The 13,229-nt window shown below is 42.2% G+C and overlaps 2 protein-coding genes across 20 annotated transcripts in view; both read right to left on the bottom strand.

Annotated features, from left to right (window-relative positions):
- Positions 1 to 1,406: 1,406 nt before the first annotated feature.
- On the bottom strand, positions 1,407 to 3,037 carry REP15 (RAB15 effector protein). The gene has a single exon (XM_010946569.3). It carries the CDS (start codon positions 2,348 to 2,350, stop codon positions 1,664 to 1,666), a length of 687 nt encoding a protein of 228 aa, XP_010944871.1. The 5' UTR covers positions 2,351 to 3,037; the 3' UTR covers positions 1,407 to 1,663.
- A 144-nt stretch (positions 3,038 to 3,181) lies between these two features.
- The window catches only part of PPFIBP1 (PPFIA binding protein 1), a 153,590-nt gene continuing 143,542 nt past the window's right edge, over positions 3,182 to 13,229 (bottom strand). For all 19 annotated transcript variants that reach the window (XM_074357518.1, XM_074357516.1, XM_074357520.1 and 16 more), the window contains 9 exons: positions 13,051 to 13,201; positions 12,238 to 12,349; positions 11,994 to 12,082; positions 8,965 to 9,087; positions 8,323 to 8,448; positions 7,372 to 7,560; positions 5,940 to 6,116; positions 5,165 to 5,230; positions 3,182 to 5,039 (listed from right to left, as the gene is read on the bottom strand). In XM_074357518.1, coding sequence (XP_074213619.1) covers positions 4,953 to 5,039; positions 5,165 to 5,230; positions 5,940 to 6,116; positions 7,372 to 7,560; positions 8,323 to 8,448; positions 8,965 to 9,087; positions 11,994 to 12,082; positions 12,238 to 12,349; positions 13,051 to 13,201 — 1,120 coding nt within the window. In that variant the 3' untranslated portion in view covers positions 3,182 to 4,952. The remainder of the gene's footprint in view (positions 5,040 to 5,164; positions 5,231 to 5,939; positions 6,117 to 7,371; positions 7,561 to 8,322; positions 8,449 to 8,964; positions 9,088 to 11,993; positions 12,083 to 12,237; positions 12,350 to 13,050; positions 13,202 to 13,229) is intronic.

The raw sequence follows: 13,229 nt of genomic DNA, 5'->3' as shown, positions 1-13,229 counted from the left end.
GACCTGGAGATTGTCATACTAAGTGAAGTCAGACAGAGAAAGAAAAATACCATATGATATCACTTATATGTGGAATCTAAAAAAAATGACACAAAAGAACTTACAAAACAGAAAGAGACTTGCAGGCATGAAAAAAAATTATGGTTACCAGCTGGGAAAGGGAAGGGTGGAGAAAGAAATTGGGAGATTGGGATTTGGAGATACTACTATATATAAAACAGATAAACAGCAAGGTCCTACTATAGCATAAGGAGCTATATTCAATATCTTATAATAGCCTGTAAGGAAAAAGAATATGGGAAGGAATGTATTTAACCGAATCACTGTCCTGTACACCAGAAATTAACACAATATTGTAAACTGACTATAGTTAAATTAAAAAAAATTCCTTTCCTTAACTTTTTAAATTCTATGTCAGATCAAGGCACTTCTCTCCCCTATCATTCAGACTGAAGTCCTCACCGGTAGGATCTGCTGCTCCTGCTTGCTGGCTACTTCTCTGAACTATCGCCTGTCCGTCTCCTCCTGGCTCACTCTGCTCCATCCACACAGCCCCCTTTGCATTCCCACTGCATCTGCAGTCCCCTTTGCCTTGAACACTCTTTCCCAGATACCTGCAAGGATGTTCTCTTTCTCTATTCAGATCTCTGAGGCCCTCCCTTCACCACCATATAAAATTGTATCTCCTTCACTCTCTACCCCCTCACCCATTGCTTAATCTTTCTTTACAGCACCCCTGACATTTATGTAAATATGCATTTAAAACATATTTGCATGTATTTGTTTATTGTCTATCTTCCACCTTTGAGAGAGAATCTCCCTGAGGGTGGGGACGTTGTTCTTTTCACTGCTGGACCGGCTGGGCATAGACAGAGCCCCACAAGTCATAGGCATTTAACAATCACGTGTGAATGAATCCATCTTCCATTTACACTTTAAAGCAACTTTTTGCTTCTACCTGCTAGAAGCCTAGAGGAAAAAGTATTTTTCTTCCCCTACAGTTCTGTTACAGCCACCCAGGCTTTTAAAGTAAAGATGGTTTTTATACATGAATGCTAAAGAAATGTTCATCATTATTACGAAGGACAGTTATATGGGTTTCTGTGTTTAAATCATAGGTAAGGCTAACACTCAAGTGAGTACCGAAGGGCATCCCACCAAGGTCCCCTCTGCAGAGGAAGCAGCTTGGGATGAGGTGGGGGTCAGGGCAGGGATCGGAGGAAGAGAGCCGTACCAGGTTTTGCCTGGGAGTCCTGAGCTAAAGTAGTTTTGTCAATGTCATTAAACCCGTCTTACGCTCCACTTTCCCCTACCTGCCCCCCACCACACACAGCAGTAAAAACACACTTTACATTTTCAAATGCTAGACTTATTTCAGGTTTTTTTTCCAAATCAAACTTTAAAGGTGACTTTATTATCCTCTCCACTTTTATTGTTGAATCAAAAATTAAGCTAAATTATTAAATTTTCCCTGAGATACAGGCAGGTTTTTATTTTTTCCTCCTGTCCATAATCATCTGTTTTGACCCAGGTGATAGTTTTCATTCAATGGAGTTAGGGAGCAGGGGAAGGAAAAAAAAACCCTAAAGAAATGATGCAAGGGGGTAAATATTTTTTTGTTTTCATCTTACAGGCCGGGTCAGTCTTATCACACATCTCCAGTTCAGAGGATGCTAATATAAACCCTGCCCACCTCTCTCAGCCCGTCTTTCTTACTCAGACAGTTTCCAAGCAGCTCCCTGATGGAGACACAATCTTCAGTTTCCAGGACGAATTGTGCCACAGCCGTCCCTCCTCGCAGACTCACTGTCTCACCTTTGACACTGTCCAGGACAACTCCCCTGATGTCTTTAGGCTTTCCTGGCACACCAAAGATGATAAACAGGCCCAGACAGTCCTCTCCTATCAAGTTACAGAATTCTTCCAGCTTCTCAAACCTACTCCTCTTGCTGGAAGACGCCTCTGCCCTGGATTCTGGGTTAGATTCCACCCGGGGAAGGGAAGACATCTGCACAGTCTGTACTGCCAGCTGAAGCCTTATTTGCTTATCGGGTCCCCAGAAGGTCCAAATCCAGTCTGCCCCAAACAGTGAGGCTTGGTGCTTGGTCATCTTGGTGGTGGTGAGCCACTCATCAACTCCTTTTTCTTGGCAGAAGGTGACAAAGTGGATTAAGAAGATCTCATTGAGAGTGTTTGGAGCTGGGCAGAGATTGCCCAGGGTGTCTTCAAATCCAAGATACTCCTTCAGTTTTTGAGCTGCATGGACTATAGCTCCACTGACCAGCTCACAGATGCTGAGAACCTCTTCACTGTCCTTTAGAGTCATCTGTTGCGATGGTTTTTGCCCCATTTTCTCTGCACCCACTCAACACTACTTCCAAAAATCAACCATGTGAACCTTGTGCAGAATGACTTCTGTTTTAGCGTAATTTTTTGCAGTGAAATCCCATCTGTCACCACGGTCCCGGTTTTCTGCCTCTACAGGTAAGCGCATATATATACACACAGCTAAACAAACATGTGAGGTCTTGCTGTTTGCCAACTGGGTGTGTTGTCCTTGTAGATTCCTGCTGGTTTATTAAGTTAAAGATACTAACTTTCACAAAAACCATCTGTTCCCTAGTTATAGTCACTCTACTGTTAATATTTAGTAACCTCTTCCAAGACCTGTTTCCTCTTTTCAAATTTTAGTTTAATTCAAAATAACATTTAGTTCTTTAAAGAGTCAGACATAAATAACTACTTCTTTCTACAACTCACTTCTTCCAATCGGCAGGCAAGTCATTTCCTTTGCTTTTCCGACACCCCAGTGCCAAGATTCCTTATCTCCCAACTCAGCTGCCTGTGGTTCCTTTCATACAAAAGTTTCTCAAGCAAAGGCTCTGTTGGGCAAGGGCACAGCTCAGTGGTAAGAGTGTGAGCTTTGCATGCACAAGGTCCTGGGTTCAATCCTCAATATCTCTGTTAAATAAACAAACCTAATTACCTTCCCCCCTAAAAAAAAACTAAAAATTAGAAAATTTCTATCTGTTGATACATGTATAAACCCCACTCAAACAAATTTATGAGAGTTTGTGAATTGTAAAGAGTTGGTGTTCTTATTCTCTAGATCAGAAATAAAGCCTACTGGCTATTCCAAGCAAAGGAAAATAAGGTAACAGACAAAAAAAAAAAAAAAATGTGGCAGTTATCAATTGACTTTATTCCTTTTCATATGGTAATACCAGCAGTGTATAATATTTTGTAAATAAAATATATATCATCAAAAAAACTTAACCTTATCACACATCATCAGTGATGTTACAATGTCCTGAATAAAGGATGTTTGGCATCTATAACAGTCTCCTGGTACTTTTAACCAGGTTCGAATAACAAATCGTTTTTCAAATGGTGACATATATTCACATTAAAATAAAACACAAATACAGTATGAGTCCGATACAGTTACCAAATAATGAATGGTAGGGAGCAAAGGTTTATTATTGGCATCGAATCATTTTAGTTAGGAATAAATAGTAATTTAGTATCACAGGTTCCTTGATGCAAAGCTGTGTAACTTGCTGCTAACTTCAAAGAGCATACCACCAACATTCAAATACAGTTTATGAAGTAAGTCCCCTGCATATACGGAGCTGCCCACCTCTCTGCCACTTTGTGAAAACCTGTCTTTACCTCCATTGGCTATCATGAGTAATGACGTGGTACTGAATTAAAAAACAGAATATTTTTTCTAATACCTCTAGAAAACAATAAACAGTAACTTTTTTTTTTGTTGGGGTTTTTCTATTTTCTTCATAAAGAATATTTGGGCCCCGTGCTACAGAAAGCCATAAACTTCATTTTAGTATCATGTTATAGCCATTATGAAACTAGCTTTGCAGCCTCAGAGTTACTGAACTCTGATGGAGACAAATATTCAGCTTAGAAAAAAAAAATCCCATTTGCTGAGAGCCTGAGAAATGGGCACATATTAATAACATCAGGCAGACTGTTAGTATTTCGATGTAATGAGATCATTAGCAAAGAGGAAACTAAGAAGCTTAATACTGTAAAGGCTTTTGTTTTGGTGTGGTTTCTCTGGAAATTATTTCTACAAATTCGTGGGGAGTTTCTGAATGCATTCAAGTTAGTGGTATTTAAATGTCCCTCAAGTTCTTCCTTAGGAGGTAACAAGATCCAAGATTAAGACTGAAATTCTTACAAAGGTATTCAACAATTTTGCGATGTGTCATCAAAGAAGGGGTATTTCATATACACTAACTGGGTCTGAATGATCAAATCATTAAAATTCCCTTGTGGACAAAGCAAGATCATCCTGACCTCCCCAGGAACTGGCTGGTATATGAAGACTTTGATCACTGGCTGTTTTTAATGTGATCTTTTCCCCATCTTCTTTATGTCACAAAATAAAAGTTCCATTTTCTATGTACGAAGTATATACACATATTTAGAAAAATATATAAAAACAGGACACTAAGAGGCCAGTGGAGGTGTGGCTGGCATTTAGCGGGCACACTGAAAGCTGACAGAAATTGCATATGTTGACTTTGTGAGCATATAATGTCCTGCTTCCACGGTGGCAGTGCTGGCACACTGACGTGACAAAACCATTCACATGCTGGTTGCTACCTCCCAAATCCTCTACACTGTTAACGCGAATGGAAACACTAGGATAAAGTATTCATCAAACGCATCACTTTAAATAGAATATATCACAGATTTTTACATTAAATAGAGGAAGAACAATTACACTCTCATTCACCAGTGTCTCAGTTTTCGCGGCAACTTTAGAATAGGCATCTAGCCCCTGCGTTCCGTTTCCACTTCTAAAGGAGACGTTGGAACCATAAACAAACGATATGCAATCTGTTGCTTGCTGTAGATCCGTGAGGGTTTGAGAAATAAAGCGGAAGAAGGATGCGGGGCTCCCGGCGCTGCTCCAGGCGCCGCGGTCAGACGTTGGAGTCTTCGTCGGTAATGCTGGCGCTGGGGGAGCGGGCGGCGAAATCTTTAAACATGTCGTCTTCCTTTAACATGTGCTGGAAGACAAGGAGACGGGGTCACACACACCGAGAAGCAGAGCTCAGCGCCTTGCACCCTCCACCACACACGCGGTCCTTTGGGGTCATTTTCAAACGCGTTTTCAGTTCGTTTTACAACTTACGGTTAGATTGTTGATGCCTTCGGAGAACGCACCTATCTGCCTCACTGTCCCTTCTGAATCTTCCATCTGCAATGAACGTACCATGACATGACATCCCCATTTGCATAATTTCAAGGAAGGGGCGGCGAAATGAACACGAGTCTCACAGAAGAAATCATGCAAGTGGGTACTGAACGGGGTGGGAGCAACAGAACACTTCTGGTGGCATCTCCTCTCCCTGCTGCAGCTGGACGTTAAAAATGAAAGGAGACATTTTGCCGGCACATCTGACCTCACGCTTGGACATTGCCAATGGCACCAAAGGATTGTTAATTGGAAGGCAATGCTCTGTGATCTCATACTGAAAAGGCTAAGCAGTATGAGCTGTCCACGCCTGCCTTGTTTTATACATACATTTCATACTGCGACACAGGTAAACAGCACATGCTGTGAAGCCAGCCTGGCAGGTTGGAATCCCAGCCATCTTACCAGCTCTTCTGTCTTGGGTAAGTTACCTAACCATTTGGTGCCTCAGCTTCCTTATCTCTGAAATGACGCTAACAATACTCCCTGTGTTTTAGGATTACCCTGAACGTTTACGTATGTTAAGTTCTTAGGGTAGTGCCTGGAATGGAGTGAGCCATCTGTCAGTGCTCATAGTTATTACCTTATTATTACCTCTATTCTTAGGTACTTGAAGAAAATTTCTTTGGTTAGTAGCCATAAGGCACAAAGTTTTCATTTAGTGCTTCAGTCTTGGAAGAACTTGAAAAGAGGCACACAGTGCTACGTTTACCTGCTCTAACCGGTCCAGATCATCCTCGTCATACAGGTGCATGTCCAGACCTGGCTTAAATCCTTTCTTGGTACCTCCTGATGCCTGTCCCAGTTCCATTGGGCAAACATACTCTTCCCCATCTTCCTGTTTCTTCTTTCTCAGATTCCCAAAATTGCTGAAGGTGAGTTTCTTTGGCTTTTAAAAGAAAAGCAAACACAGATGTGCAAGGACTTGATAAAATTCATATGACAAACAACCAATAACATGTATAATTTAATTATTGACACCATCTGTAGAGAAAAGCAATCTGATAATTAAACGGGTGTTAACAAAAACAAAGGCATCTGAGGCACGTGAACGATGTATCCAAATATGATAAATCATCCTTATTATGAATCTCAGAAGATCAATCTTGTTCTCCTTATTTAAACCAACTAGCTGGGGAGTCATTGTGAATAGCAAAATATGCCAAGAGCCTTAGTTTTGATAAACAGAACTTAATGCAATGAGATGTCTCAGGGCTGAGTCCAATTTTGCAAGGTTTTCCAAGCTAAGATGGGCAGAAAATGGCCTTTACTATACTTTCTTTTTGGGTGAGGCTATGATTGCCTTGCATGCCCGTTATGCTCCCACAGCAGGGCTGGTGACTGCTAAAAGAATTCTGCTCTTTTGAAGAGAGAACTTCCAGTGACGGAAGAGCAGCTCCATCTTAGTCACTGGATAGTCCCTGAGACCAAATGTCAGGGAGATGGCCATCGGGCTGATGCTGAGAATTTAAGAACAGAATCTCCCAGAGGTTTCAAACCTGGCACATCTTTTAAGGGAGAAAGGGAGCTAAAGAGAAAGTGTCAGGCAGGTAGAGAGGGTTAAAAAAAAAAAAAAAAAAAAAGAACTCTGTACGTTTTAGTGGAGGAGCCAAGAAACTCTACCTCCCCATTAAGTTAGTTGAAATAACAGAGTCAGAGAGCTCACCAAGGAATGACTTAAAGAAGAAAACGTGATCTGAATTTGGTATGATCCAAATTCTAGGTAGAACTGGAAATATCCACTCTCTGCTGGTCTACCTTGAATCATTTCTTAAATATCTTTCCCTAATTTCCAAGGTGGTTAATTATGAGAAGAATCCTCCTCTTATGCTTGATTTATCTGTAGGATAGTTGCAATCAAAGTGGGCCCAAGTCACGGGCCTTCTGCGTCGGCAGTACGTCAGCTGTAGAAGTCAACGTCATGTTCTTTCCTACTGTTAACGCTAATCAAATAAACGATTTGAGCGAAGATTCCCCCAGAAGGAAACCTTCAAAAATGCATTTTCCTAATTACCTTAAAGATGCGTTTACCTTCAACCCATCCACAACATTTAGTAAACCTCAGAAAATGGGACAGCCAGGTAACAATCCAAAACTGAGCCTCTGCTGTAGGCAGTTATTCAACGGGATGAGCTTGAACCAACCTTCACTTTGGCAGTAGCTGTTAAAAGCACATAATCTGGCAACTCCATGGCATCACGCTTCTGGTGTTGGGCCTCAGCTCCGACCAGAAGGTTGAAATGAGTGGCCAAGTGTCTTCGCAACAGGGTCTTACTTGGTGGGATGTTCAATAACTGAGCCATTGTTTCTACATTAAAACGAGGTTCTAGAACCTATAAGAAAAATTAAGACTGTTTGAGGCACCATGTAGCATCTTTCCGCACTGTGCTTTATAATCTGCAAAGCTGTTTCATTATCTCCAATGACCTCTCAACAGCCCAGTGGGATAGACAGACTATGGACTTTGATCTTCAATTTAAAATCTTTTGTTTTGTTTTGTTTTGTTTTGCCCAAGCGAGTGAGAAGCAGAGCTGGCCCTGACATCCAGGCGTTACAAAGCTGGGGCTTCCACCTCTCTGAAGTGGTCCCTTTGGGGGCCAACTCCTTATGCAACATCAATGTGCAGAACTATAGTCTTTACCTTTGCAGAGGTTTTAAAACATGATCGTTGGAAAGCCAGTGGCCAGACGTTATCCAACGTACGAAAGGACAGTAGAGGAGAAATGAGTCTAAATCCAACTGAGAGTTACACAATATAAATTTTAAAAAATGGGAAAGAATACTCTGAAAGCAAAGACTAACTAGAAATAGTGCAGGAGGGTTCAGATGACTTTAGGATTATGATGAGCAAACTGATTACATCCTCCTCATTTGACTAATGGAAACAAAATGGTAAGAAGTCCGTTTTGAGAGTGATTTATTTATTTAGGGTTTTTGGGAGGGGGAAGTAATCGGGTTTACTCATATCTTTTTATTTTTAGAGGAGGTACTGGGGATTGAACCCACAACCTCGTGCATGCTAAGCATGCGCTCTACCACTTGAGCTCTACCCTCTCCCTGTAAGAAGTCCATTTTAAATTACAACAGAGCATTACCATGAGCCCGCCGTGGACACCACTGCCTCTGAGGTTGGGGGCGTATTCCGCCAGGTCCACGGAGCGCAGCCACTCCATCACCCGATGGTTGGTCCACTGCTGGACTTCTGATGGGGTGACGCTGTTCTACGGGAACAGACAACCACCCAGAGCTTCAGTCACTGACAACTGGGGCTCTAAATGCTCATTCTAAAGAGTCTGCTCCATGCGGCCAGAGTTACTCAGACATTCCACTAAATGTTTAGAGAAAAGGTCAAAAGGTGTTTGCTAATTTGAATTCTCTTCACAGAGTTTCCGGCTTTTTTACACGCAAATAAAGCTTTAGGAAAGGAAGTCTTTGTAGTGATATTTAACTCTGTGGCTTAAGGAGGCAGGAAAATAAAATACACCCAAGAAAGGAGGGATGGCAGCTAAAGCACAATCCTGGCGTCTGTCACACAGGTAGAACCACCACTGGGGGCGAAAGGAAGGGATTTAGGAACACAAAGCCTAAGAAGTAAACGAGGCTGGATGTGAGGCTGTGAGGGAGCCAGGAACCTGCCCTTCCTGCAGGCTCCAAGAGGAAACGGGGCTCAGTTTTCACACATGGACAGTCACACGCACGGAAAGTGCAGGCTGTGTGAACCTCCACCTCGGTGCTACCTCGTCAGATGGCCGCCTCCGTAGACAGTTTGGTTCAAAGTTATTGATCCTCAGGACCTGGATGGCCCTTTTGATGCTGAGATGGTGGAGCACACTCACAACCTTCAAAGACAGTAAGTCGTCCTGCAAAACAAGGTGAACAAAAAGAAGAGCACAGTGAGCTGACCTAGAGCCGGAGAACCTTCTCAGGGCAATAGCAGAAGATGGGGAACGTATACCTCAGTGGTAGAGCGCATGCTTAGCATGCACGAGGGTCCTGGGTTCAAGCCCCAGTACCTTCTCCAAAAATAAATAAATAAACCTAATTACTCCCCCCAAAAAATTAAAAAAAAAAAAAAAAGGTAGAAGAGCCTCTCTCCCAATAGGACCCAAGGGCGTGTCAGTCCCAAAACCCTTCCTCCTGTTCTGAAAAGAATTTTCTCCCAGACCCCAGCATATAAGAAAACTAAAATTCATGTTGTCTCTACTGAAGCTGACTTCCACCTGCTTCTCTCTCTGCCAGACATTCTAAGACAGGACTGCTGGACCGAACGGCTCTGAAAAACACAGCTGGAAAAGCGCTCGCTGGGTCACAACGAAAGGTGACCCGCTTCGACCTGATCTGGTAAAGCAGGTAACCGAGGGCCGGCAACATTCACTGATGACTGAGAGGCGGCTTTCTGAGCAAAGGCACATCACGGTTTTGGGGAAAACTGGCAGAGTGATCGTGTTACAGAATCTCCCCAGCCTCAAGAAATCTCTGCTTTTAGATTATTGTGCTTTATCTAGTAGGCATTGTGAACAGTTTTGGAAAAAATTATGTCAATGAATACAAAGGTTTTGGTGAGGGTAAAGGAGAGAAGAGAGATGAAGTTACGAGCTGCAACGTATCACCGTGGGATCCCTTTAAGGAGTAACTTTCACCAGGTGTCTGTGGCTACTGGGAACTTTTCACACACACCAAACACACCCAAACAAATTACTTTAAAAGAAGGTGATTTAGGGGGCAGTGTCAAGATAAGCACCAGTCTACTTCCAAACACACCCAGAAAATAAACAAGGAAAACATCCATTTTAGGCACACCTTCCTGATAATACATTTCTTGTGGGGGAAAAATTAATCTATTATAGAAATATTTTAAAAATACAATTATACACTGGAATTTGACACAACATTGTAAAATGACTATAACTCAATAAAAAATGTTTTAAAAAATAAGATTATAAAACATTTTACATTCTTAAGGCTACTAACTGAGCAAAGATTATTTCCTGAATTTTTTCTAGGTTTATTTCTTAAAAGCAGTGCCTTATGATAAGTTAGAAAAGGCATTTAGCCTGTTTTAATCTAAGACTGAGATACCCATTCAAAACACTTCCACGTAGGCTATTTTCAACAAAGTCGGCCAGATTAAAAAAAAAAAATTAAAATGCATAATATTTACAAAGTAAATGAAATGTTAATTATTTTAGTTTAAGGGATTTTAAAAGTAAGGGCCATATTCTTTTAAATCAAAATACACTCTTTTGGGGAGGATTTAAAAAAATCTCTTATTTTTAGTTTTAGATTTACAGAAGAGCTGTCAAAGATACTACAGCGTCCCACAGACCCTTCATGTGGCTTCCTCTAGTGCTGACATCTTACATTATTACCATGATATTCAGCAAAACTAAGAAATTAACAGAAACAAAAATACAATTCAACCGAAACCCCAGACTCTAATCAGACGTCACCAGGTTTCCCACCAGGTCCTTCTGACCCAGGAGCCAGGCCAGGAGACCATACTGAAGTGGACTTTTCGTGATTTAGGGTTTCTGGGGTCAAATCTTTCACGGTAATGTGTTCTCTGACCGTGACAAAGTTGTATGTTTATCTTTTGTGATTTTCAGCCTGAATCTGGTCACATTCCCACACGATGTACTCACTCCCAGACAGGCAAGCGAGAGGCACAGTTGCTCTATAACTTTCTACTACTTTCTAAGAACTGCTTTCTACAGTGGAAACTTGGCTAAGGTACCTCATTTCTCAATTCTTTCGTTTCCCCATCGAAAAGCTGAGGATAGGAAGAATGCCAGCTCAAGGATGGCTGAGATCTGAGTATGCATTATGCGAAAAGTGTTTGAAAGAGCGCCTGGAACACAGTAAGTGTGCAACACACCACAAGCTAGTGTTCTTTTAACCCGTGGTTTACATGACATGTCCCCCACGGTTCAGACTTTGGTTCAGTGAAGGAGAAGAAAACAAACCCCATGGGCTGAATCCCAAATTTCTTTCATACTTAACAATTCCTAGTAAGTTGGCTGCTTGACACCTTCAATTTATCTAGAAACGTATCTATGGTAGCTGGTTCTGCAGCCCAGCCCAGGGAAGGCCATTTACATAAAAGTAATCCACCTTCGGTAGAACGCTCCTGGTACCGTGGAATTCAGAACCAGTTCTCCTGGAACCCACCTCTCCCCACTGCTGCGAAGTAGGGAAGAGCCCTGCGACCTGCTGGGTGGAAGCCCCGGAATACGAAGTGGTAATGAAGGATTCGGAGTCCAGGTCTACCTTTCCCCAGAGACTCCAGCAGGACTGGGCTGAAGTGAGAAGGGTCAGGGGACTTCAGGGAACAGCTCTCCAAAGCGGCAGGGAAGGGAGAAGAAAGTCCAAAGGCATGACAGGTCAGAGGGCAGCCTCTCCTACGGATATGTCAATTAGAAACTGCCGGGGCTGCAAAACTCTGCATTCTGTTTTAAACATTTTTATGAGCTATAATTCACGTACCATAAAATTCACCCGAAGTGTACCCTTCAGTGTCAACACTGTGCATAAATATAAAATCAACTTTCTAGATAGTTTAGTTTACATGAGGTTTCATGGAGCTTAAACCAGGGTTTCAAAACTTCCCAAGGCTGCTGCCATGACCAAAGCCTACAACTTCAACTTATCGGAAAAACATGCCTGCCCCTGGTGGAATCACCATGGAAACATTAAGTTCACTCTGTTTCTGTGTTTCTCAGAGAAGAACAATTTCAACCCCTTCCAACCACAGGAGAGAGGCACTTACAACCGTCATGTAGTGGAGCATCCGACCGTCGACCCGTCCTTCATCAAACTGGGTCTTGTACTGGGGGAGGCCAATGTCATCCAACCATCCTAGGGATAGAAATCAGTGTCGTTACTGAGCCACAGAACACCTGTTCTAGTGATGAAAAAGGGAAAGCAGCTGTGCGTGTATAAATATATAAAAAATATATATATATATAAAATTCATGTATTCATTCACTCATAAATTTAAAACCTCTTCTTACTAGTGACCCAGTTGAAATCCAGCTTTCCATGATTGGTTTCTTCTTCAGATCCCAGGGCTTGCAGTGCCAGCTGGAGTTTCTTTCGATGAAGCGAATGCTTGATTCCAAGTTCCTGAAATAATAAACAGAAACACTGGCTTTACAGCTCTGTCAACAGGGGCTGGACGCCACTGGCAAAGGATACAAATTCCTCTAAAATGAAGCTACTAGCATTGAAGACCCAACAATTACATTAAGTCAGAATGCTACCCTGGGCTCTGAAATGTTGCTGAACCAAAGGCCCATAGAAAGCCAAGACCACTGTGGCTGGTTTAGTGCTATGTTAGATATTTCTCACTAACCTCCTGCCTTTGCAAGACAGGCAGAACAGGAATTCTACTCTCATCTTACACTAAATGTTAAACAATTGGGAAGAAATGTTACATAATGGGACATAAAGTTTGGGGCTCTTCCCCCCCCTTTTGTAAAGTGAAATTAAGTTGTGTATCTTTCATTAAGAAGATGGGTCAATGATAAAGCCACAGAACGATTCTGAAAAATATGAGCTGAAAGTGTACTGTGATGGCCATACAAATTATTTTTCATTAAAATGCCCAGTGGCCTAAGTGTTTTATAAGGAATCATTAAGACCAGGTCCTTCCTTTGAGGTCCATGGGCTAAAACAGGCATGAAGCAGGAAACCCAAACTTTCCCCAGAGTGCTCAGGGGCTCTACCCATCCCCCCCCCCCTTTCTGGAGGATAAAACAACTCTACGTTCATGTCCTCTCTCTCTCTCTGTCTCCATTGTGTAAACAAAATAGAGAAGTAGTCACCTTCTCTAGATCTTGCTGAGAAGCCTGCAGAAGTGTTTGGCCAGATGAAATCCAGTGCTTGCCAGAATTCAGGTAGGACCCCAAGCCCTGTTCCACAAGCCAACTGCAAACCTGCTCCTTGGTCCACTTGGCAAATGGCATATCCAGGTCACTGCAGGAAAATGAATGACTGCATGAAA

This window comes from Camelus bactrianus, chromosome 34, assembly GCF_048773025.1.
Source record: "Camelus bactrianus isolate YW-2024 breed Bactrian camel chromosome 34, ASM4877302v1, whole genome shotgun sequence".
Taxonomy (NCBI): Eukaryota; Metazoa; Chordata; class Mammalia; order Artiodactyla; family Camelidae; genus Camelus; species Camelus bactrianus.
This window is presented reverse-complemented; position numbering and strand designations above follow the sequence as displayed.